The sequence below is a fragment of the Anoplophora glabripennis genome, unplaced genomic scaffold (genome assembly GCF_000390285.2).
Source record: "Anoplophora glabripennis isolate ALB-LARVAE unplaced genomic scaffold, Agla_2.0 scaffold861, whole genome shotgun sequence".
Classification (NCBI taxonomy): Eukaryota; Metazoa; Arthropoda; class Insecta; order Coleoptera; family Cerambycidae; genus Anoplophora; species Anoplophora glabripennis.
Genome location: NW_019416947.1, coordinates 56,522 through 84,023, shown reverse-complemented (window position 1 = coordinate 84,023; position 27,502 = coordinate 56,522). Strand labels below are relative to the sequence as shown.

General features: G+C 35.0%; 1 protein-coding gene across 2 annotated transcripts in view; it reads right to left on the bottom strand.

Moving 5' to 3' along the window:
- The window catches only part of LOC108913045 (WD repeat-containing protein 18), a 43,855-nt gene extending 16,700 nt beyond the window's left edge, over positions 1 to 27,155 (bottom strand). Inside the window, exons 1-3 of one of the 2 annotated variants that reach the window (XM_018718507.1) lie at positions 26,756 to 27,155; positions 26,094 to 26,428; positions 12,131 to 12,399 (exon numbers count right to left, since the gene is read on the bottom strand). In XM_018718507.1, coding sequence (XP_018574023.1) covers positions 12,131 to 12,399; positions 26,094 to 26,428; positions 26,756 to 26,982 — 831 coding nt within the window. In that variant the 5' untranslated portion in view covers positions 26,983 to 27,155. Of the gene's footprint in view, positions 1 to 11,102; positions 12,400 to 26,093; positions 26,429 to 26,755 lie in introns of those variants that run through there. The other variant, XM_018718506.1, reaches the window with a different exon arrangement.
- Between the last annotated feature and the right edge of the window lie 347 nt (positions 27,156 to 27,502).

Genomic DNA, 27,502 nt, shown 5'->3' with positions numbered 1-27,502 from the left:
AAATAGTAATATCATTCCTAGAGCGTTCCCAAGATTCAGAAAGGGGAGGGGATGTCGAACAGACAAATACTTAAGGCCCTAAGGAGACACTCTCTTCGCCCTTAAAGGTCTGAATTGGCAAATAAGATGAAAACAAAACTTCCGAACCCAAAATGGGCGAAATCTAAGTAAAAGTGTAGGAATCCGGTGAAATTCCCGATACAGGCAGTTCTCCTTGGGTTTCCAGATCGTCCGGTCTATTTAACATAGAGTTCAGAATTAATTTATTAATGGGTATTTTATATTGATGCCAAATTCTGCCAAGTATCCGCGATTCCTTGAATATCATAAATCACGTTGTCGTGTACAAAATGGTCATTAATATTGATTATTTGAGTCCGTTGTTAAGAAGAGAATTATTTTAACTTTGTTCGTTAAAATGTATTTTGTATTTATTTCTTGTATTTGATTGTACACTAAACTTATATCGTATATTATCATACTGTGTTAAATATACATTTAAGGAAGTCGAAGGTTGCCCGTAGAAGGTAGAGGAAAAGGCAAGCGTTCGATCGGCGACAGTCGAGTCCAGGGGGTCAATTTTTGACCGTTCGTAACTATAAAAAATCTCCGTAAATATGCGAAGAGTACGAGAAATCCTATTTTTGAGTCTTCGCGTCTTTGCGTATGCTCACATTTTTATACGTTTCACTGCGAGCGGTAAGATAGTCGCCTGTCAAGTTGCGTATGCGCTGGGATGTCTACATTTGAGATTATATCGACTGTTATTATTTTCTTTCATGTGTCTTAATTGTTCAGTGTTTGTGTGTGAACTTTGTGGTTTCTTGTGATACTTATAAATCATTAAAAATGGAAGAAATAATGAATGTGCTTGCAATACGTAATTTGGAAATGGCAGAGCAACAAAATCGACCAAACAACCAGCATAACCCTCGAGATCCATTCATAGAACTAAACCATGTACCTACAATTTATTAAAACGTTTCGATTAACAAAAGATCTTGTTTTATATTTGATCAAATGTTTGGAAACTTATATCCGTTCTGCGCTGCGGATAACATATTTAGACATCACCACGAAGGTACATACCTACATGATTGCCTCTTCAGTCTTGAAATTAATAGCTTTCTACAATGTTGTAGGTTTTAGTAGCTTTAAAATTTTTTGCCAGCGGTAGCTACCAACCTGATGTTGGTGGCAATAAATATCTTGATGTGTGCCAATCAACAGTTTCCAAATGTATAAAAGAAGTTACAGATGCGTTATTACAACCGGAATTCCTCAACGAATGGGTGAAATTTCCCCGTAATTTTCAAGAATTGAATAGAATTAAGCAACGGCAAGATTCTAATATATGAGTACCTATGTTTCGATCTACATTGATATTATTATTATTATTATAGCAGATTCTATGATCAGCACGGCATTCCTGGTGTTATAGGATGCATAGACTGCACCCATGTTGCAAATGTGGCCCCAAAAAGAGATTACCCTGAATTTCCTGAACAAATATATGTTAATAACGAGCGTTCAAATAAAAACGTGGTCAAGTTGGTTCTGAAAATTTGGACGTAGGGCGTAGCGTATAGCAAATGAACTTAAACGTCATCTGTCAAAGCGCTATATCGCCGCTATCAATTTGAATATTTTCGTTTTAAAAAGCGTTTAAAATGGTGTTTTCTCAAGAACAAAAAGTGTTTATCATAGAGTCCTACTTTAGAAATGGACGCAAGATTGATGGAATATGGAAGTATCTATTGAGGAATGTTTCATAGAATTTCAAAATCAATTTCCCGGCGTTGTTGAGTACAAAATTTTTCAAAATGCAGTTCAGCGTTGTGTTAATGTTTTTCGTGAAACGGGCAGTGTAACAAGAAAAGAAGGAAGCGGCCGACCTAAAAAGCGGACTGAAGAATTAAAAGAAAATGTCCAACAAATAATGGAAAATGCCAAGAACTTCTGTACGTGTTTTATCACAAATGGTGGGAGTATCAGTCGGTACCTGCCACACGGTGTTAAAAAAAGATTTGCGTTTGTTCTCCTATCGTTTAACTTATCAGCAAGAACTTCATGTAGTTGATTTTCCGCGACGGGCTGTATTTTGTGAATGGTTTTTAAACAACTACGGTGAACTTCATAATATCACCTTTTTTTCTGATGAAGCCTGGGTTCATTTAAGTGGTTATGTAAACTCACAGAATATGAGAATGTGGTCTTCTGAAAAACCAGATAACTTTTTTGTCGAGGGCCCTCTACACGCTCAAAAAATTGGAGTTTGGTGTGCTCTCAATCGAAGGAGGATTTATGGACCTATTTTTTTAATGGTACTCTTACTTTCAGCAGCTGCTTTAATTTATTGTTATAACAAGGAGGGGGACACTTTCCGCAGCTCCTTTAATTTTTAACTGTAAAATATACTTACTTTACGCCATCCCTTCCAGGCTTTATTAGCCCCCGGAATGCTGTTTAAAATATTGGCAATATTTTCCCAATCATTCGTGGCGTCTTTCATTGTATAGCTTTGCGTTTGTTTGCCGCTAATTAATTGCGGCTTTTTTTACATACTCCACGAGCAATTTTTTCTGCTTATCTGATGCATTTGCACCTCGTTTCTTATTGTTTTCCGACATTTCTCACGCTCATAGACAACCCCTACTCACGCTTCACTAATTGTCAAAATAATAAATTTGTAACTGTTNTTTTTCTGCTTATCTGATGCATTTGCACCTCGTTTCTTATTGTTTTCCGACATTTCTCACGCTCATAGACAACCCCTACTCACGCTTCACTAATTGTCAAAATAATAAATTTGTAACTGTTAAAAGCCGACAGTTTACACAACCACATTTGTAAACTAGGGTTATATCTACTCATGTATTTATATTTTTTCCCTGAATAGTTCAAAAGTCTCTCAATTTGCAGTGTTGCCTGATCAACCATACGTAATGTTGCGAATGCTTAACTTAGACGTCTTTTGACTTGCGCATATTATCCAAAAATTGGTACAAAGAAAAGTGTACGTTTCATATCATGCGCATCTTAAGCATACGCAAATAAGCGTACATTCCCAAAAATTGGCCCCCAGGGCCTAAAAACCTCCTGCGTTATTGCCGGAACACGTAGAACTTCACAGCCCGAGACGTCAGGGTGCACACCAGCAAATAGTGTATGTAGTAAGTATGTTAAGGTGGCCATATTCCTGGCTGAGAAATAGTGACATTTCTGGCGTTTTTAGGTACTGAAATCTTTAAAAGTAAAACGTGTAGAACAAAAGTAAGCACAAAAATAAAATCCTTGATGTTTTGTTTATTCATTGTCACCATTTAAATTTACTCAAATAAAATAATAACTAAAAAAATGCGTTTGTAAAACATGCGTTTGCTGTTATTCTAACCCCACATTTTAAGAATTATTTTCACGTACTTATAAATAAAAGTAAACAATTTTATATGTAGGACTAAACAAGTAAATTTTATAAGAATATTTACATGTGGAATTATATATAAAAAAGTTAGTATTTTCGTAGATTTCAGTACCTAAAACCTTGATGGTTTGATCGTTTTTTGCACCTGTTTATCGTTTTACTGCGGCGTCTTTGAAAATACTCAGGTTTCATGACATAACATTCCTATTATTTGATAAGCTTTAGATTATTCAGTTATTAAATGTTTGAAATTATTTGTCTTTGCGGAAAACACTATTTAAAGAATATGGGGCCCTTAACAAACAATTGTATTTTCGAAGCGTAGTTTCGTAAAAATTATTTCCAGGTTTATTATTTGTTTTTGTATATTTCTTATGTACATATATATATATATGTATATATATATGTCTCACACTTTTTGGTTGATTTATAAAAAAGTATTAGTCCTAACTTAACCGTAACTTAACCTTAATCTTAATCCTAAAAAGTTAAATATACAGAATGTAATGTATCGGTTTATAAAAATCTTAACCTTGCCCTAGTTCTATACATTACATTTTGTACATTTAAATTTTTAGGACTAAGATTAAGGTTAACTTAAGGCTAAGTTAGGACTAATACTTTTTTATAAACCAACCATTTGATTTATATTAACCTTTTGAAATAAACTAATACTTACTTATTATGATGTGCTTTTTATTTTATGGCCTTTTTTCATGTAACCTACTTTTTCTAATTTGATTCGATGTCCTCGTTACAAATAACTAGACTTCAGTAGAATTTAACATATTAAATGCTAATTCAACATGATAATTGCTCGCATATTAAATAGTAATGCTAATTTAATATGCCAGTAATTAGCATGTTAAATTAACATTTAGTATGTTAACTACAATAATAAATTTCAATAAAGTAAAGTTCAAATTTCGCGGGATCCACTTAGTACATAGGCCGAAACAAGAGATGACGCCACAGAGCCTGACCCCTTTTGAACAAGAGTAAGGATTTCGTTCTTAGTTAGGGATGTTCTGTGGTTGAGTCAGTATATAAGCAGACAGCGTAGAATGTACCTCGCTTTTCACCAGGCAATCATCAAACAATAAAAGCTTATAAAAAGTCAGTCATTTAAATTCTGAACAAAGCAAAACACAACATGAAATGGTAGCAGAGCCGTCATTACAGGCTGTGGAAAACATAGCCCTCCGCACGGCCACCGACGCGCCCTGGTACGTAAGAAACACTGACATATTACGAGACTTACAATACACAAACGCTACACAGACAATAAGACAAAACGCGGAGAAACGGTTTGACGTAGCCGCTAGACATGACAATCCCCTCCTCAGGCAAGCCGTTGACTACGTACCCGACGTGACCGACAAACACAAAAGATCTAGACAAAAGACCTAGACACCAACTTTTTGACCCTGGGTGACCCCCCAACGACCCCCCCCCCCCCTGCCCGCTAACCTTTTCTGTTTCAGAGACAGCCAGGATCAAGAAACGAAGACAACGACACACACACACACATACACACCCCCCATACCCTCCTTACCCCTCCCCTCCCGCGCTAGCCTAAGGGCCACCTTAGCAAAGCGCATCCCAGGCTGCATAGCCGCACTGCCCTACCCAATCATACCACACATAAATATGACACAACCCCCGGGGTTTACACAGACGAGCCGGCGAAGCAAGAAGAGCGCCAGAAGAAAGGGCCCTAGCCGGCGGGGCCCAGCCAGGACAAAAGGAGGTCCCACAAAGCGCCTACACCGGCCGCATTTGCGGTCGGGGTAGACGACGGATGGGGCCCACCTACGAAGGCTGTCCAGGCCTACACGAGATGAGGCAGGATAAAGAGAGATAATCCCCCTCGATCCCAAATCATTGAGGCCAATTTCTAGCCATGGAATAATGGCGCGGTAGCAGAGCGTGGTTAAGACTAAAAAAACCTACCGGCAGTTAGACAGCGAGCGAGATAGCAACAACTAGCAGCTGGGAAGAACTTTGTCTGTCGTACCGGGAAAGACGTACGTGCCGGCGAGCATAGACTAATTAATTGTAAGTGTCCATTAATATTTATCCTTTCTTCAATATCGGTTTGATTGTATGAGCTAGCGGATTTGGGCGTTCAAAGAAAAATTTAACATCAAATACATATTTGTTTGGCTCTTGTATTACTATTCCGCCAAAATATTTCTAAAATTCCAAGAGTTAGGTTAGGTTATTTACAATTAAATACTGAAAAGTAAGAATGAAAAAAATGGATGAATTGAAAAGAAAGAGAGCTACTCTTAAGTCAAAACTAACATTATTTTCTAAATTTGTTACACAAATTCAGGGAAAGACGGACATAACCAGGGCCGGACTGGGTCTACAGATCGGCGCGGGCGTTTGTTATAACCGGCGCCATCTTTTTCTTGGCAGAAAAATGTAAACAGTAAAAACATTTTTGTCAAGTAATCTTTATTAACTAAATAACTGAAAAAAAATATTTTTATAAAATTAACAAAGTTTGCAGAACAAACAAATAAATATTTATGGTAACAGCAAGTCTTTAAAACTTTGTCTATTCTCTCTAACAATAACGGTGGAGGGAGGAGACTGTAGATTAAAAAAACGTCCCAGATCGCAGTCAGTGTGACGCAAATCGCACAACCGCAGTAACCGCAGAAATTACGTTCGCATACTACATACGTGACTGCATGTTATATTCGGGCGACGCCGGCGATTCATTTGTACTGTAGTCTGTACTGATAGTTTATTGCGGCGCGCCGGATTGTTGAACAGGCGGCGCCTCGGGCGATCGCCCGATCGCCCGATCGCCCGACCTGCCAATCCGGCCCTGGACATAACGGATTTAGAAATTATACAATTAAGTGAACGTCTAAACAAAATTGAAATGTTAATTCACACTAGAATAGAAAGTGCTGTAGAAGAGGAAGACATAGAAAAAGAACTCGGAAAAAGGGATAAATTTGAAAGGCATTTTTATCAACAAATTTCATTAGCAAAGAAAATTTAAAAAAAATGTAATAAAAAAGTAGGTTCTGATCAAGGCTCGGTTAGTTCATTGCATGACGCGCAAAGTGTAAATGGAGGGTCAATTCACGCTTCTCCATGTAATACAAAATTACTTGCGATTCAATTACCTAAATTTGACGGACAGTATTCTGGCTGGTTGGAGTTTCGAGATACTTATAAGTCTAATACACAAAAATGAAACTATTAACCACATACAAAAATTCCATTATTTACGTGCGTCATTGGAAGGCGGAGCGGGACAAGTAATCAAATCTTTAGAATTTACGGCAACAAATTATGAAATAGCGTGGAGTTCTTTACTGGACAGGTACGATAATAATAGGTTATTAGTTCATAACCATGTAAATCCATTATTCTCTATTGAACATGTGTCTAAAAGAGTCCGTTGGTGTGTTACGAAAAGTCATAGATATTGTGCTAAAACATCTACGAGCACTGGAACAACCCACAGACAACTGGGACACCTTAATTGTTTTCATGGTCGTTTCAAAGTTAGACCCGGTCACATCAAGGGAATGGGAAAATTACAAAGCAGGCAAAGACGTCCCATCGCTTGAGGGCCTAAAATCATTTATAAAATCTAGGGCCGATCTCTTGGAAACATTACAATTAAGTCAAAATGAAAGCCAGCAGTATAAGGGAATTATTAGCTACACAGCAAAGTCAGTTCAAGCCAAAATGTCATGTTTGTTCAAAGGAACATTACATTCAAAATTGCTCCGAATTTTTAACACTTACAAACAAAGAAAAATGTGATAAAGCAAGCAATTTAAAACTCTGTACTAACTGCCTAAGACCAGGACCTGACATTAAGGTTTGTCGGCGAGGTACGTGCAGAAAGTGCCAACAAAAGCACCATACATTATTGCACAAAGATGACTCAAATGGAAAAACAAACCCAGACGAAGTTAAAAATACGCAGGATAATGTTGCACTTTCTGCCTGTACGAGTATTCAAGAACCGTATATGTTGTTATCAACAGGTTACGTTAATATATTAGATTCTTATAAAAGTCACATACTGTGCGGGTAATTTTGGACGCAGGGTCACAATCCAGTTACACAACTCAGGATTTGTACGAACGTTGAATTTACCAAGTGTAAAGGCAAATATGGCGGTACTTGGACTAAACAAGGCATTATCGAGAATTGAAGCCAAATGTGAAGTCACTATTCAATCTCTTCATACCAAAAATTGGTATGAAGAGAGTAATTATTACTCGGTCAGTTTCCCTTGCTTTATATTGCCACAAATTACAGGCAATTTGCCGAATATGACAATCAATACTTCTAAATTAGGTAAATATACCAAAAAATATAAAATTGACGGATCCATCATTCTTCCAGCCAGGTAAAGACGAAGAATGCAAGGGTACAAGGTTGTTTACTAAACAAGAAATAGAATGTGAAACCCACTTCAAAGAAAATATTAAACGCTCAGAGGATGGCAGATTTATTGTCACGATAAAAGACTATAAAACAACTAGGCGATTTTTATGAGCATACAAAAAGGTTTTTAACATTGGAGCGAAGACTAAAGTCAAAGCCGGATCTAATAAAAGGCCAGTATGTAGATTTTATAAACGAATACAAACTGCTGGGACACATGACAATGGTTCAAGGCCAAGATGAGGAGGATCAAATAACTTACTCCATGCCTCATAATTGCGTAATACGTGAAGATAGTTTAACAACGCCCGTACGTGTCGTTTTTGATGCATCAGCTCCTTCTAGCAGTGGATATTCGTTCAATGATCTGCAGATGACAGGTCCGACTGTACAAAATGAACTAGTGGCAATACTCCTACGTTTCAGACAGCATCAATACGTTGTTTCTGCAGACATTTCTAAAATGTTTGTGTTTACAGAGGATTCTTTGGAGGGAAAATCCCGAAGATGAAATTGAAGTCTATGAACTCAATACAGTCACTTACGGAACAACATCGGCACCCTTTCTTGCAGTCTTATGGAACTGGCTGAATAAAAGCCGCTCAGATCGTTCGACGTGTCACAGATATATTAAGGCAAATGACCCTGAAGTACTGAGATACGTAACTGAGGATGGTGTACCAAACAAAATTATTGAATTTGGAATAACTGAAAATGCGAAAACGCTTGGTTTAACGTGGTCCCCATCTAAAGATGTTTTAATGTACAATGTAAATCCATCAATAACCGACGGAAAGATTACGAAACGCACTATTCTTTCAACCACTGCACAAATATTCGACCCGTTAGGTCTGTTAAGCCCGTGTATTATCAGTGCAAAAATGTTGTTACAACAACTGTGGCTAAAAAAGGTTAATTGGGATGAAACTCTTCCACAATACATCCATACTCGTTGGTCCACCTTTCGTTCTGAGCTCCCCCTTCTAAATTCAATTAAAATAAGTCGACATATTCTTATCGTAAATCCAAAACGTATAGAACTCCGCCGTTTAGCTGACGCGTCAGAAAAGGCATATGGAGGATGTTTATATTTAAGATATGAAAATCAAAACGGGTTAATCTCAGTACACTTAATAACGTCCAAAACAAAAGTCACGCCATTAAAGACGGTATCTTTACCAAGGTTGGAGCTTGCGGGGGCGTTAATTTTATCACGATTAACTGACAAGGTGTCAAAGGCTCTGCGATTTAAAAAAGATAAACGCACATTCTGGTCGGATTCAATTATAGTTATGAGTTAGTTAAAACTTCCTCCGAATAAACTAAAAACTTACGTAAGTAATCGAGTTAGCGAAATTCAGCAATTAACGGCATCTGATGAATGGCGTCATATTCCCGCTGCAGAAAATCCTGCAGATTATTTATCACGTGGCGTTAAACCAAGTCAAATACACAATCTAGATATCTGGTGGCATGGACCTAGATTTCTGGCACCAGATGAAACACAATGGCCAGATACATTACTTAGTAGCAAGGAAATGGCGCCCAACCAGTGTAATATTGCAGATATTAAATTACATGTTAATACATTTCTTTTAAGCAACAAAACTACTTTTCCATTTCTAAAATGTTCCCAATTAAATAAAATCAAACGAGTAGTTGCTTGGATCTTCAGATTTCGAAGTAATTGCCTTAAGTCAAGTTCCGATCGTAATTTCGATTTTTTATCACTATCAGAAGTCAAATGTGCATTCAAGGCTCTTATAAAAGTCGCACAAAACGAATCATTTTCGCAAGAAATTCACCAACTAACGAAAAACAATGAGTTAGATAGTTAAAGCAGAATTCTAAATCTTAATCCTTACTTGGATTCTGACAACATCTTAAGAGTTGGAGGACAATTGGAAAACTCAAAGTTTCCAATAGATGAAAAACAATAATTCTATGCGCCAAGCATCATCTTACCAAACTTATATTCGAAAATGAACATAAAAGATTACTGCACGCAGGTCCGCAGCAATTGCTGGCATCAATATGCGAAAACTTTTGGCCAGTGTTAGGACGGAATCTTGCAAAGAAAATCGTACATCGATGTATTCCATGTTTTCGGCAAAACCCGACGACTATTCAACCAATGTAGGGTCAATTACCTTCATTGCGTCTCCAGCCAGAGCAGCCTTTTCTAATTAAACATAAAAACAGACGAGGCGGCAAACTATATAAATGTTATATTGGACTTTTTGTATGTTTGGTGACAAAGGCTTGCCATTTAGAGCTAATACCTGAGTAAATACTGTTTTTTAATGGCACTGAGAAGACTACCATCGCGACTCAGCCGCCCAGCTGTAATAATGTCCGACAACGGGAGTGAGTAATTTTAAATCGGGCTGGTCAGAAATGAAAATGTTAAGTGAATGTCTAGTAAAAAGTGAAAATAAAATAAAATCCGAACTAGATAAAGATAATATTGAATAGAAATTTATTTCACCCTACTCCTCACATTTCGGAGGTTTGTGGGAAGCCGGAGTAAAGTCCCGTAAGAGGCATTTAAAAAGAGTATTCGAGAACGCCCACCTCACTTTCGAGGAATTCAATACGCTGCTCGTGCAAATCGAAGGGAAATTGAATTCCCGTCCACTTTTTCTTCTATCATCAGAACCATCCGATTTAATGCCTTTGACCCCGGGACACTTCTTAATTGAACGACCTATTACCAGTCTGCCTGACCACGACTACCAAAAAATTCCCGTAAACAGACTAACGAGATGGCAGCTGATCCAACAACGTATGCAGCATTTCTGGAGCAGATGGCAGAAGGAATACATTTCCGAGCTCCAACAGCGAGACAAGTGGAGAAAAAAATCAGACAACACTAAAAGAAGATATACTGTGTGTTATGAAAGAAGATGGAAGTCCATCTTTAAAATGTAAATTAGGTAAAGTCATAGAGCTACATTCTGGTCGCGATGGAATCAGTCGAGTTGCCACACTACAAACACAAGACGGCGAAGTGAAGAGGTCTTTTGCACGAATATGCCCACTTTCAATTGATGAACCATCGAATGTCCTTGTGATGAACGACATAAGTTTTTTTAAAGCCCCTTAAGATTTTCCAAGGTGAGGGGCATGTTAAGAAGAGAATTATTTTAACTTTGTTCATTAAAATGTATTTTGTATTTATTTCTTGTATTTGATTGTACACTAAACTTATATCGTATATTATCATACTGTGTTAAATATGCATTTAAGGAAGTCGAAGGTTGTCCGGAGAGAGGAGAGGAAAAGGCAAGCGTTAGATCGGCGACAGTCGAGTCAGTATATAAGCAGACAGCGTAGTGTACTTCGCTTTTCACCAGGCAATCATCGAACAATAAAAGCTTATAAAAAGTCAGTCGTTTAAATTCTAAACAAAGCAAAACACAACATCCGTTGAACTGGACAATATCGATGCAGAAATCAAAAAGCGGAAGGAAGGTTGGCATCATTCATTGGGGCAATTGGCCAATCTAATCAAGGTAATCCTTGCAATTAGAAGTATTCATATTGTTACATAAATAAGACGAAATTTATCTTAAACATGCATTACCACAAAATGATTTTGAACATTTACTTCATTTTACTACTAAAGATAATTGCTTCTGGATATAAAACTCATTATTTTAAAAATTTTATGCAAAACTTACAAAATATCTTTACATAAAAAAAGGAAAACCTAGAACTTAGGAAAATACTGTACTACATACTACATATGCCACAGATATTTACAAAACTGTTTTTAAAGGAAGTATTTTTTGAACTTTAACAAATTTCAAAGATAATTAAGAAATAATTACAAATAAGCCATTTTACAAATTTCACCCTAAAAATTATTCAAACCGAGTTATATTTTTTGCTTATTTCTAAAGCTGCATTGTACAACTGCCTATTTATACAACGCAACTTCATATTCTCTTTTGATAAATTCTTATAAGAATGTTCCCTTTCCAATGATTTTTCATCATCATCGAAATTTAAATCACATACTTGCATTTGTGATAATGTAAACTTAGTATCAGACAAATTAATACTCCTTTCTAAACTCTTTAAAATCGCACAAGGCTTCAATTTCTCTGAAAAAAAGTTATGATAGCCTAATACGAACTTAATGTTAGTTATAGAACCTTTGTGTTCAATTCGTTTCATTATCTGTCGACTTTTTATCTCCCATATACACACTAAATTATTGTTACTGCCGGAAGCTAAAACAGTATTGGTAATATTTATTGCCAAACATACAACTTTTCCTTTGGGGCCTCCAAAAACTAAGCTGCTCTTTCCTTCAATGTGATGGTAAAGTTTCCTTGGAGGATTTTTTAAACTGAACTGATGGATGGATCCATTATTATTACCCACAAATAACTGCCAACAAGGTGCATCAAAAACAGTGGCAGTCAACACTTCATTGAATATTAATGTTAGAAGTGCCTCACCGTCGGCTAAATTATAAATTCTACATGTCTGATCACTGGATACGGTCGCAAACTGGGACTTTCTTCCAAAAGAGCCTAAAACAATGTTATTTGTTAATAGTCGCAAAGCAAAACTGCTACTTTGCCTTCAATATTTGAATATAAGAAAACAAAACAACGAAGCTTAGATAGAAATGTAAGAAGTACAAGATTGGCCTTTAGAATTTCAACAAGCCGGCCAGCCTTAGGCGACTTTGGGTTATAAGCAATGAATAGGTGCTATTTCAATATAAACATTAGTGATTTGGAAGCGGATATACTCCGGAGACATTCATTAATATACAGGTTAAATTGATCGACATAAAACAAGTATCCCTTATTTGTGAAAAATAGATAGGAGAACAATATTTTTCTATTAAAACTTTCGTACACACACGAATAAAAAATTTATAACCAGTTTTTATCAACCAAGAGTACATTTCGTAGCGCCCTCTAGCGTCTACAGCAAAATTAAGTACGGATTCGTTTTTCTCGTCCCAGAAAACCCCCTAATCCAAAATTTCAAAAGAATCCTTTGAAAACTTTCTAAGAATTTTAAGAATTTCGAATTCAAAATTTCAACTTTAACGCCCTGTAACTTTTTTATTAGTCACAAATGGACCAAGGTAAGTTTGGCTTAATCGCATTATTTTGATGTAAGGAATCTACTCTTGCTCTGTGTCCCATTAATTTCGGGACACCCTGTATAATGAATATGTTAACACGCTATGTACTAATTACTCTTCGTCTAATATATTACCAGTTTTTTTAGTTTCATTGTTAGTATTTAATTTTCTTACATCTCGGATGTGGGATAAAGAACAAATACAAAAAATTAAATAAAAAATATCAAATAAATAAGTGAGAATATCACTGACTTAGTTTTGTTGTGAATCATGAACGGACACGGTGAAGCATTATCAACCCCAACACCCAGTACCTTCAGAGCCATGGTGCATAGCTCTGATGTAGAGCTGTTACAAAGGTCCCACACACCACATTGACAGTGGAAAACATGCAAAAATAGATAGACCATTTGCGTGAGAGGGTAAGTGCAGGCTCATTTTTGCAGATAAAATCGTACAAAGACCAAATTGGACACTTTATAAAGATGACAGATTATTATCTGATTTTGACCCAAGCGATGATAACCAAAATGTTACTGACTGGTTAAATAAAGTAAATGAATGTGTTCGTAGTATTCATGGGTTCAGTGGGAACATTTATTAAAAACTTCGTTTGCCGGAAAGTTAAATTTTGATCAATTATTTCACGAAGAGAAAATAACCGCAATTTGCAATTCGCTAATTTTTAGGTCTTGCAAATTTATTCCGAAAATATATTCAGGGCTTTGCTATTACGGTGAAATCCCTTACCAGGTTACTTAAAAAGTATATAAATTAGGAATGGATTCAGGAACAAGAACATGCAATCCAAACTATTAAACATATTTGACTACTCGGACAATTTTGAAAATTTTCGATCCATCATTGAGTACCGAAGTGCACAAAGATGCCTGCAAGGATGGAATTGCAGGAATCTTGTTACAAAGTGATGATAATGCGAATTTTAGTCGCCAAACGACGTCCTTGGACGCTGGTTGTCTAATCTTTCAAGCATTTCAGAGTTTATTTAGTAGGAATTAAGTTTAAATTAGTAACTGATTGCACTGCGATTCACAGTACTGCTACTAAAAAGGATATAATTCCTCGAGTCGCAAGATAGTGGCTTTATCTTTAAGGCTATGATTTTGAAATTGAATATAGAGCTGGGACCAAAATGGCCCACATTGACTGTTTAAGTCGCATTCCCCAACAAGTCCTTGTTATTAATATAACAGAAACTGATTGGCTCCATCACAGGCCAATGAGATATGTCGAATTCGAGATATTCTTCGGTCTAAAGATCGACAACCAAGTAATAAAATTTTTCATGCTAATTATACATTGAAGGGTGATGTTGTTTATCGAAAACTTGGAAACACAAATAAATGGTTAGTACCAAGATCAAACAGATGGCAAATCTGCAGGTTATGTCATGACGACCAAGGTCATTTCGGTTTAGAAAAAACTTTATATAAAAAACTGCATCGGTTTGTAACTGAGTATGTAAATGCTTGTTTAAATTGCCTTTATTAAAGCTTAGACGGGCAAAAGGCTCTTAAACCCAATAAAAAAAATTACGGTTCCATACCATACGGTGCACATCGATCATTTAGGTCTTTTATTAAATCAAAAAAAACGAAATACATATTTATTAGTGATAGTCGACGGGTTTACTAAATTTACAATTTTTGAGCCTGTACGAAACACCAAAAGCAAGCATGTGGTTAAATGTCTGAAAGTCATTATTGATGTTTTAGGTGTTCCCACTTGTATAGTTACTGATAGAGGCACCGCATCTACGTCGCATAAATTCCGACAGTTCGCACCGTGTTAGATGCATTAGCAGCCCTTACTGGAAATGTTGCAGATGATATGTGGAACACTCAAGTTAAAATTGTTCACAAGACCGTAAGGACTACGCCCGGGGAGGTTTTATTCGATAGTAAACCAAGAGGAATCACTGATAGGATGCTGTTGTCGGAAATTCAACAACAAATGGGTCGTACTGATCTAGTTTCCTTTCGGAATCAAGTTAAAGATCGTATAGATCAAGATCAGGCGGTTAAAAAAAAGATATGACAGGAAGCGAACAAAGGTACATAAGTACAGTATTGAGGATCTTGTGATGGTCCAAAAGACGGATGCTTCTAGCACTGGCCAAACCCGCAAGTTACTTCCAAAGTGCAAAGGTCCGTTCAGGGTAACGGCAGCGTTGCCCAATGCAGACATGCTGTTACTAAGGTTATAAGTGGTAGAGCTAACACCAGTCCGACAATTATAGCTACAGACAAATTAAAACCATGGATAACTTGTTAAGAGCACAGCAGCGCAGGTAAGTGCTTCCCACGTGATGCTTCATAGATGTTCGTCTATGAGATGCCCCATCGAGGTTTGATTATGGGATGATTGGTGTGATTCTATGTGGATGTTTGCCCACATGATGCTTCAGAGATGTTCGTCTATGAGATGCCCCATAAAGGTTTGATTATGATTATGATTAGTATGTTTCCATGTGATTGTTTAACACATGATGCCTGATAGATGATCGTCTATTAGATGCCCCAAAGAGATGATTGATGTGATTCTATGTGGATGTTTGCCACATAATGTCTCATGCCTGTTTCACTATGGGGAGTACGTATTTGCATGTGTTGGTTCATACTTTGCATGAATAGAGGGTATTTTACTAGACATGTGGCACTTTTTGTTATGATTGCTTTGAGTTTTTTATTCTTCTAAACTCTCGTACTTGACTCCTGTATCTTTATGCTTACTGTTGCAAATGCTCAGAAACTTTTTCATATTTTCTAATTTTTATTAATGTTCATTAGGATTCTGAATCCAGTTTTAACCTGATTGAGGACAATCAGGAATATCAGGATGGCCGACTGTAAGCGGAACAAGATTGGCGTTTGGAATTTCAACACAGCCGACCAGCCTTAGACGACTTTGTTTGGGTTATAAGCAATGAATAGGCGCTATTTCAATATAAACATTTATGATTTGGAAGCGGACAATATACTTCGGAGACATTCATTAATGTGTGAATATGTTAACATGCTATGTACTAATTACTCTTTGTCCTCTTATAGAAAGAAAATGGTAAAACTCGTCGGTAGATGAAGCTGTATCTTTTTGCATAAAATTTATGTTCTAAACTGTGAGTTATGGATTCCTGCGACTCTAAGCAGCGAACAACTTTGGCGCAGTTTATCGTTGTTTGGGTTAAGTTGGAATCCACTGACTCAATTCGAGCACCAGTATGTGAGGCTATTCATTTCATGATACATTCGTAGTTTTACTCGTAAAGGAACGTTACCTTTTATATGCGGTGTGTTCAATTAATTATAAAATAAAATCGCATTGTAAAATTTGAGTTTTGTGATTTGTTTACAACAATTAAAACATTTTAATCTTAAAACATAAAAATTCTTAAAAAGTTCCTTGAGCAGGATTTATTTGTAGTTAACACATTGCTAAGAAAATATCATAATTTAAATACTAAGTGACCCGAGAAAGACCTTTTTTGATAGTAGTGTCCTGTTTAACAAATAGGCCAATCAATAAAAGTTTTGTTTGTGACAAAAATACTAGTAGCAAACGGACTGTGCCATTAAAAACAGTATGTAGATATATGCTTATGTGTTCTTAATCCAATTTACATTAATTTTGTGTAAACAATTTTATGCAAACAACGTATTTTTTAGTTTTTTGCTCATAAACCCTAAACTAACGAAGAAATCTGAATGCTATAAAGAGACAATTTGTAAAGAATCGAAATACGAATAAAACTAGAGGTCGATCGATCTGATGATAATTAGAAACGAAGAAAACCCGGAAAAATCGAAATATGTAGCGTTTTTTTTTTTTAATTCATTACTCCGCCCTTTTTGAAGTTGTGGAGTTGACCATGTGCACAAATCTAGTGAATTGTATGTACTTTAAGTGAGCACAAAGCCAGCGCTGTCGGGCCATTAGTTTTGGCAAAATTTTTTGGTGACTATTTTGCAAAATTTCTGATGTTGTAGGTGGTCCGATTTTAATTTATCAGCCAGATTTTAAAAGTAGGAGTATAATACTTACAAAATGTATATTCTAATTTTCCAATAAAATTATGATAAGTGAAAAATTCCGCCAAACATGCTCAAAAACGGCCGAGCGCGCATACGCCGTCGAGGTGAAGACCGTGACAAGGGCAGTGGATATATAGGTATACAATTTATCATATTGTCAACAACCAGAAGCATCTACTTTTTACAAGGAACTTAAGCATGCCCAGTGACAGAGTGGTAAGAATACACGGAATCACAATATTGTGAAACTTGTGGACATTCCTTGTTCTGCTCTTGCATTTTTTTGAGATTTACGCCAAATATCGACATCAAACGTTAATTTGAAAATTTTCTTACAAAATGTACTTTTCTCTTCCAAAGAATATATAGGGTGTCCCAGTACTTGATACAAAAATGTCGAGTACAGATAGATGAGGTCAAAATAATATCAGTTCTTCATATAATTTTTTTTCATACGGACCTTCGTTAACAGGTTAGGAACTGCTCTTTCATGTACAAACAAATAACATTCGTAGTCTTAGGAAGTGTGTGAAGGCGGAAGGTGCCAATATTGAGAATGAATTTTCATAGTTTTATTTTTTTTTAAGTTATTCTTTTAACTTTAACTTATTCTTGTTTTGTTTTTCTATTTTGTATTATGTGTAAAGTGTATTTGGAAGATTTTGTTAGTGAAAATTATATTAGCAGACATTAAGATTTTCTAGGCTCTTATTTTAAAAATATGTAGTCAATAAATGCAAAAAATGGTGGAGGCGCCGCTCGTTGTGCAGTGACATAAAATCACAAACATTTCTTAAACTGTTAATTCTACCGAGTTGAACCAAGAAGGTTAAGGGGCTTATTTTTGATACAGACAGATTGCGATCGTCATCTATGCAAAAATCCTAGGTTGTTAACAATTGAACATAATCAGACCCTGGCATAATAAAATTTCACTTACAACGGTGACATGCTGTACACGTATGTCACCATCACCAAATTTCATCAAATTCCCACATAATCACCAAATTCACCAAATCCGCCAAATTTCACCAAATCACCAAATTTGCATCATGCATGCAATAGTTTAGAGCAGAGGTCGGCAACTGGCGGACCGCGGTCCAGGTCCGGACCGTGGAAGGTAAAATACTGGACCGCCAAAATTTTTTTCAAGTATAAATTACACAAATAGATCATTTAAAAAATATTTTTTTCTAATACTTTACAATTGTGTGACTGATTTGAGTTCTTAATGGTTAGTAAGAGCTTAAATTTGAGTCCAAATTAAAATAAAAAATTAGTAAGAAATATGAATTTTTTTACTGGATCTCCTTAAAAATTTTCAAAAGTATCCGGACCCCACCTAAAATTACTTGCCGACCCCTGGTCTAGAGATTGTAAATAAAAATATATATTTAATTTTCACCTTTGAGAGCCCTAACAAAGGCCCGTTTGAAAAAAGTTTATATGAAGAACTGATATTATTTTGACCTTATCTATCTGTACTCGACATTTTTGTATCAAGTACAGGGACACCCTGTTTATTTAGGTGTCCTTGTATACCGTATATTCAAAATTGTATACCTATATATCCACTGCCCCTCATCTCCCCATCTTCCCCCACAACTCGATCGCGTACGAACGTTCGGACGTTTTTGAGCTTGTTTGGCGGAATTTTTCACCTACTTCGCATCAATTCATCCGACTGAAAAATTTAAATCGGACCACCTCTAACGCATCCAGAAATTTTACAAAATAGTGCACCAAAAAATTCAAATTGCAATTGTCAAAACTAATGGTCCGACAGCGCCTGCTTTGTGCACACTTAAAGTGAATATAATTCACTACTTTTGTGCAGAGGGTCAGTTCTACAACTTAAAAAATGGGGAAGTAACGAATTAAAAAAAAACGCTAAATTTTCCGATTTTTCCGGGTTTTCTTCGTTTCTAACTATCCGAACAGATCGATCGACCTCGTTTTATTCGTAATTCGATTCTCTACAAATTACCTCTTTATAGCATTCAGATTGCATCGGTAGTTTAGGGTTTATAAGCAAAAAACTAAAAAAATGCGATTTTTTGCATAAAAATCTTTATAAGAAATTAAATTGAAATATTTGAAAAACTTGTTCCCATATTTATTTAGCCGTACCCATATACTGGTCGAACTAAATGTGGAGGTGGTAGAAATGTATACGCTTACTTGAAAAATGCAGGCGCGGGCAAACGGCCTACAAACGCAATGGTCGAATGCGCAATAAATCTCAGTTGTTGACAAGTGATTGACAAATTGCCCAGCAGTGCAGTGCAGCAATGTGGAATTTGGTGATTCAGGTAATTTTAATTTATTATAGGTACCATCTATCAATCATTCATATTACAATTGCGACAGGGAGAAATAGGAGAGATATTTTGTTTACTAATATTACAACATGGCACTTTGGAGACCTTTTAAAATGGAACAAAGCAAAATTTACCATCAATATAATAAAATTGTTTGAGGACATAAATAATTAAAATATGTTGTTGACCAAATGAATATATAATATAAATTTTCTACATATTATATACAAATTATTACAATTTTTTATCTTTAGCAGAAAACTTTTTAAGGGTCGCCTATGAAACTCATTAAATTTTATTGCTATGAGTTTTTATACATGTTCAACTGACTTCGGAAAGACTATACATCTTTAGATCATTGAAAAAATCATCAAAAAAGCTTTTCCAAAGTATATTATATATGATATCTATATTTTTGGCAATTTATAAAATATCGAGTATTTATTATTATACAGGGTGATTCACAACTTATCCAGAAAAATTTGGGAATAGATGCAGCATGAGAAATGTAATCAATATCGTAAACAAATTTTTTGTAAAATCCTTATAGTTTCCGAGAAAAAAAGAAGTTATAATACATTCAACCACTACATAGCTGGACAACTGTAGTCTCTAGCGTCATTCGCCACGTGGCTCAGCGACTCCGAATACTGAATTCGGATTTTGCAATCGTCGTTGCGATTTTACGTGTTATCTGTGGTGTTTACAATATGTTTTTAGTAGTTAGTGTCAAAAATGGTTTGCGTGTACTCGGAGTTGATGGATATCGTTTTAATTTATGGTGAAGCATTTGTGTTATGGTGAAACAAGACAACATTTGTGTTAGTTCATAGAAACTGAGTACAACGGACCCAAATGTGTTTACACATCGGGTATGTCAAATGATTTTATTATTTAAAAACACAAATTAATTTTATTAATTAATAAAGGCAAAAGCAATTGAAATTGCCGATATAAAATAGGTCCGATAAAATTCTATTTATATATTTCTTTCCTTGCGAAAGTTTTTGTCCGTTTTTATCACACCACCATGCCGGTCGCATTGTGCTAGGTCAGGTTTTACAGTGGACCAGTTTCCAGTGCCGTGCAGAAGTGTATTTTTAAATCATTTTCGAACTGCCCTTTTTGATTTTTTCTTTACAAAATTGTATTTGTAAGGGTCCCCTGTACATCCAAAATTTTTTTTGGGTAAGTTCTGAATCACCCTGTATAGCATCGCCCTATTAAGCTATGCAGTGTGGTATTTTGTCAAAAAAATTACTGTTTTCCTTTAGATACGGGAAAGTTACAAAATATTAAATAAATTAAGCGTTTTTAATTAAAAATACAATTTTTAATAATCACACTTTCAGTTTCAAGTTAGCCTCAGAAAAATATTCTTCATGACATTATAACAGGTATTTCCAAAAGTTCCAAAAATAATATTTTTGGCTCAAAGGCAAGCCTAAGTAGTCCTATTTGAAACCTCCAAGCGAAATTTTTATTCACGTTTTTTATTAGCCAGTAACAGCCCGGGAGACACCCTGTACAATGGTATGAGCTCTCTCTACATACATGTTGGTAAATTTTAAACTCGTATTACTTAAATAGTTCCTGCAAGTGGAATTAAATTTAAAGGAGGTAGGGCATCAACAATGTTGAAAATTTGACTTATAAATCTATCACAAATTATTAACTCTTTAGAATTTACGTTGTGTTGGAAGTTAAAAAAAAATATTTTTAATAATAACTCAGAAACGAATCAATATTTTTTTGTTAATTCGAGTGTTTATTTTTTTAGTGACGTAATTTAATCATCCAAATGCATTTTTGAAAAATTTATAGCCTATTTCCCTCTGTAACATTTACGCTAGTGAAAACAATTTGAATTACTTACGAAGTTAAAAAAATATTTTTGGTAATAATTCAGAAATGAATCAATATTTTTTTTGTTAATTCGAGTGTTTATTTTTTTAGTGGCGTAATTTAATCAGTTAATTGCATTTTTGAAAAATTTATAACCTATTGATGCAGTGTTATGCACAGAGCCGGATTAACAGTGTCTTAGGCCCTGAGGCGCAAGGGTTTGGCGGGGCCCCTATATAGGATAGAAATCGAGAGTGGGGTGCAGGGCGGGGTTCGTCACCCAGAAAATATTTGGAAAATTACTGATTTAAAAGTATTTTTACAGCTTCTGACAACACGCCACACAAAAAAAAAAGTTGTCTGTACTTTTCATGCGACATATGTTATCTGTAGTATTTTTGCCTCCTGATCACGAATCTGGTGTCAGAATTGAGCTATCACATCACAGGAATTTCCTAACCTCAAAAAACAGGTCAAAACTAGCAAAAATTCACGAAAAGGTGCTAGGAAAAATACAAAAAAATTTTTTTCTATATTCAAATGTTCATTCTTATGGTTAAGACCCCGCCGAACGTAAATCCGTGGTCAGAATTGATGGTTCTTTTTCCAACCTAAAAAAAATCACAAAGAAAAAGGTATCACAAATTTTCAAAAAATAACAGATTCGCGCCAAATTTGGTATACGGGGGGTTTTCGGGGTCGCTGATCATAGATCCGAGGTCATTTTGCAAAATTCAAGATGGCAGAGCCAAGAAGGAAGACCAAATATTCAAAAAATAACAGATACGCTCCAAATTTGATATACAGGGGTTTTCGGGGTCACTGATCACGAATCCGAGATCGGATTTACAAAATTCGTTTTTAAAAATTTAATCAATTACTTATGTACCTACTTTAAGAAGGTTAAAATATGATTGGGTACTCAGGTTATAAAGTAAACAAAAATATTACAAAATGAATTTCGCAATTCTGACCTCGGATCCGTGATCAGCGACTCCGAAAGCTCCCGTATACCAAATTTGGCGCGAATCTGTTATTTTTTAAAAATTCATGATATCTGACCTTAATTGACCTGCTTTTTTGATGTTAGAAAAAGAACCATCAATTTTGACCGCGGATTCACGTTCGGCGGGGTTTTAACCATATAAATGAACATTTGAATATAGAAAAAAAAAATGTATTTTTCCTAGCACTTTTTCGTGAATTTTTGATATTTTTACCTGTTTTTTGAGATTAGGAAATTCATGTGATGTGATAGCTCAATTCTGACACCGGATTCGTCATCAGGATGCAAAAATACTAGGGATAACATATGTCGTATGAAAAGTACAAACAACTTTTTTTGTATAGGATACTAAAAAACTTATTAAAATATTACTTAAAAAGAATAAAATTTCCTGACGGAACGGTGCGGTGGTCGGGTGCGAGCGGGACCTTGAGACCACCGGGTCCTGAAACGCGCGCCTCATGCGCCTCACGGTTAATACGGCACTGGTTATGCAACTGCGATTAAAAAATATATACAGGGTGGTCCTTAAGTAATTGTACATAGAAGTATGGTAGATTTGTGTCTTTAAAATATTACGATATGAACCAACTTGCCTTAAAAAAATATTGATAATAAGAAAGATACAGGGTGTTAAAAGTGAAATTTCAAAATTTATTTTTCGCAATAACTTGAACGTTTTTGGACATTTATACAAAACAAATTTTAGCTGGGGTTTTTTGCTATGAGAAATCATAATTTGGTATCTAATTTAATGTATATTTTAGAGGGCGCCACATAAGCCACGTGTGGAATAAATGTATGCTAAACTTTTTTGACCATCAAGGTAACGCTCTTTTGGGAAAAAAATACTAAAGGCACGGCATTGTAAGAACAAAAATGTATACTTGTTAACAACCTCTAAACTTAACAGTTTTCGAGATAATCGAATTTTAAAAATCGGCTGCATAATTCTTCTTTAATTCATTACGAGAGATATTAACGTAGAAGTCGTATACGCTTATCATGTTTTTACATCAACAGGATGAATACTGATGTAACCTAGGAGTTGACATCAAAAATTACAAAAAAAATAGAAATTAAATAAAAGCAGTTAAATTATAAGTTTAATAATCATAATTAGAAATGAATTTTACACATATTAAGAAAATAAAAAACTAAGCTAACTAACATTACAGGTTTAATTATGTCAAAGTAAGTGTTCGATATGTCCACCATTCTCTTCGATGCATTTATCCATACGTTCCATAAAAGATGGCCTATTAAATAATATGATTGGTCCAAAAGTTGGTTGTGAGTATTTATGGAACTTTTATAAACAAGTTGTTTAATTGCGCCCCATACGCCAAAATCGAGAGGATTAAAGTCTGGGCTACGTGCTGGCCAAGGGAAATGACTACCACAACCAATTCAGCGTTCAGGAAAGTTGGTATTTAAATATGTTCTGACTTCTCTCATATAATGAGGAGGTGCACCATCTTGTATAATCCACATATTTTGCCTGAAATTTAGTGGCAATTCTTCCAAAAGATCAATGAAGTAATTTTGTAAAAAATGTAAGTAGTTCTCACCATTCAAAGTATGCGGGAAATCGTATGGCACTAAAAAATGGTCGCCAATGATCCCACACCATACATTTATTTTGAATTCGTGTTGAAAATGTCTTTCTCTTTTAAAATGAGGATTTTCAATTTCCCAGATATGATTATTTCTCAAATTAAAAATACTACGGCGGCTAAATGTTGCCTCGTCCGTAAGTAATATTCTATTAGTAAAGGTAGGTGTGGTCAAGATTTTGCCTATTTCGGATATCACTTGCAAATTGGTTCTTAATTGTAGATCTGCTGGCAATAAATTTTGCACAGGCGTAAAATGGTAGGGGTGATATTTATCGAGGTTTAGTCTTTCTAAAACTGAAGTTTTACTGGTTCCTAAAGCTGAAGATAACCTTCTTGTACTAACTTTAAGATCATCTGCAACATGAACCAATTTCATCTTCTTGATCAGGCGTAATGATTCTCGGTCGGCCTAAATTATCACGTTTGGGACGAAATGAACAACTTTCGCCTAAATTCCTAAATAGATTTTCAAATCTAATTTCTGTATTAGAAAAATTATTGTCTCGGCATTTTCTGCTATTCCCTAATTATCTGAAATATTCAATTAAAACTTTTTCAAATGTCATAGATTATGAAAACAAAAATGTTTAGCTGTTAAAATCATTTGTGACTTCCGTCTACTACGTTACTATTTCTCGTAATGAATTAAAGAATTATGCAGCCAATTTTTAAAATTCGATTATCTCGAAAACCGTTAAGTTTAAAGGTTGTTAACAAGTATACATTTTTGTTCTTACAATGCCGTGCCTTTAATATTTTTTTCCCAAAAGAGGGCTACCTTGATGGGCAAAAAAGTTTAGCGTACATTTATGCCACACATGTGGCTTATGTGGCGCCCTCTAAGAGATACATTAAATTAGATACCAAATCATGATTTCTCATACGAAAAAACCCCCAGATAATTTTTTTTTGTATAAATGTCCAAAAATCTTTCTTATTATCAATATTCTATTAAGGCAAGTTGGCTCAAATCGTAATATTTTAAAGTCACAAATCTATCATACTTCTATGTACAATTACTTAAGGAGCACCCTGTATATATNAAACAGGATTTTTTTTAAATTTTACATCTATCAGAAACGCACGCGCATTGACAATGGCGAACGAAAATAAATAATCTATTGATGTGTTATGTAACTGCAATAAAAAAAAAATGTATATATAATAATAGTTTGTTAATTTTATATTTACTAGTATGTATTAGTCGGCGGTGATTCTAAATAATTCCAAGTCGCTTATTTATGACGTTGGCGTTTGGGTCACCATCCGACTGATAACACTTAGTCAAAATCGAATTTTCGAGTTTTACAGTGAGTGCTGACTGTGTTTCCGAATTACACGCGGCCCCGTATGCTAATTAATATTAACTCTCATCCAGATCTAGATTAAATACTTTCCTATCATCCCGGTTCCAAGGGCTCACCCTTCGCATATTCGCGCTGTCTCAGACATTTTTCAGAGTGCCATTCTGGGTTTTAATTTTAATTTTCTAGTCCTAATACACCTTCTTATAATTAGTGCTGCCGGTCATGCACGAAATGCGAGCAGTAGTCACTATTTCACTCTGTAACATTTACACTAGTGAAAACAATTTGAATTACTTACGTGTTGTTAGAAACACTTTTGATACTTACACAAAATAAAAATGTGTTTATTACGGATTAGGTAATTAATCGGAAAATGATAAAAAAAAATTCTGACATACGGATTCTCCCCCACACACCCTCAATTCCACCCAAAAATTCAAAAAGATAGATTTACAAATTATGGTTATTATCCTGAAATTTTTCAGTGAAAGCTTACTGTTTTCCAGAATGTCTTAAGTTCTTAAGTAACTTTAAGCACTTTAAGCTAGGTAGGTATTTTCTATATCCAGGTTTAGAATTTACCCTGAATTGGTAGATGTCTTGACGTAGCCCCAGGTTTTGAACTCGTATCTCGATTGATTGCGGAATTAAAATACTAAATCATTTTAGAAAATACCTTCCGTATGCTACCATACATCAGAATTTTTTTTAATGATTTTCGGATTCAGCGGAAAATTTTACTAAGTATCAGTAGGTTGGATGGCCTGTTTGGATTTTTTGAATTTTTGGGGGGAATTGGGGGTGTGGGGCGAATCCATATGTCAGGAATTTTTCTTTTTGGAATCTATAGGTCAGGAACTTTTCCGTTTATCACTTTCGGACTCAGCAGAAAATTTAATTTTTATCTAGATAATGCCAAGATATTTTAATACAAAAATTTGTTAAAAATATTGCAAATATTGTTTTAGCACTTACCTACATGAAGATCTGTTATCGGCATTGAGTGATCATTTTTTATGTAAATTGGTTCAACTTGTCCAATATCAGTTTGTGTTAAAAAACTATTTGATAAATTAACCAATTCGGCAAAGTTATAGACTACGAGCATTCCATCTTGGCCAGCTATTAGCAAGTAATCACCATCACTCGAAAATTTTATGATGGTTACTGGTTGGTAGTTTTTTTGATGAACGGATAGTAGTTTTCCAGATGTTAACTGCCAAACGTATACCTTGCAATTAATACCTGCTGCGAAGTATATATTTCTCGGACAAAGAGCTAGGCATGTGGCCACTTCAGGCAAAATTAGCCTAAAAAATAACATATTTTGTATATAAACTGTTTGGTTTCTATGACACAGTGTTGATAAATGTTTAATAACAATTTACAATAGGTTATTAAAAATAAAAAAATCTGATGCAGTAGGTAGCAAGAAATTAAAAAAAAATAAAAAAGTTATTACATTGGCAGCTACATATGTTCTGACAATAACTGTTTGAACCAAATTTTTTAAAATTATTTGGTTAATCGAGATATTTATAAATTATTTCACAAAAATGTTAATATTTCCATTACTTTAGATGCTAAACGTTTACCAAATATAGATATTAGTTATAGTAAAATACAAGATTTCATACCTTGTATTTTTGGAGCATTCTTGACTGTTCAATGGCCAAACATGTAAGATTGGTTTTCCTAACTCCGAACCAAGTATGTAGTCTTGTCCAACAACTTCTAAACCTTTTGAAGTTAACACACCCCCATTTTTGAACAATTTACGCACATTCAATGTATTGTAATCCCATAAACAAGCAGATGATTCGGATGAAACCGAAGATGTTATTAGCAGCTCATTTATATCCATGTCGTCTGTCCATTTGATAAAAGATAATACATCATCCCCACACTATTTTCAAGTAAAACATTAAATAACCTTGGTATTCAGACTATTTACCATATCACAAATTAACAATCTTTAAATTAAATCCAAAAAAGCAATTATTAACCTACAAAACACATATAAAAACCGCGCTTGAACATGAGGACCACAGAACAACAAAACAAAACATTTTTGGGCGACCGACCGTAATGAATAGGTAGAATAGAATTGGTGAAATTTATGACCACTAGATGGCACCGTAAAATTCAGGATGTGTGAGTCACTGAATTGACAGGTACAGGTATCTGTATTTCATTTTTATGATGATGCAGTAATATTTCTAATGTTAAAATGAATTGTAAGGACTTCTTCATCGTCTAGTATACTGCTTGACATAGGTTCCTAAATTCTTATAATATTTCCTAGAGCATATGTAAAATTATATATTAATTTTTTGATTTTTTATATATTGATATTATTATGAAATTATAATTCTATAATTTTA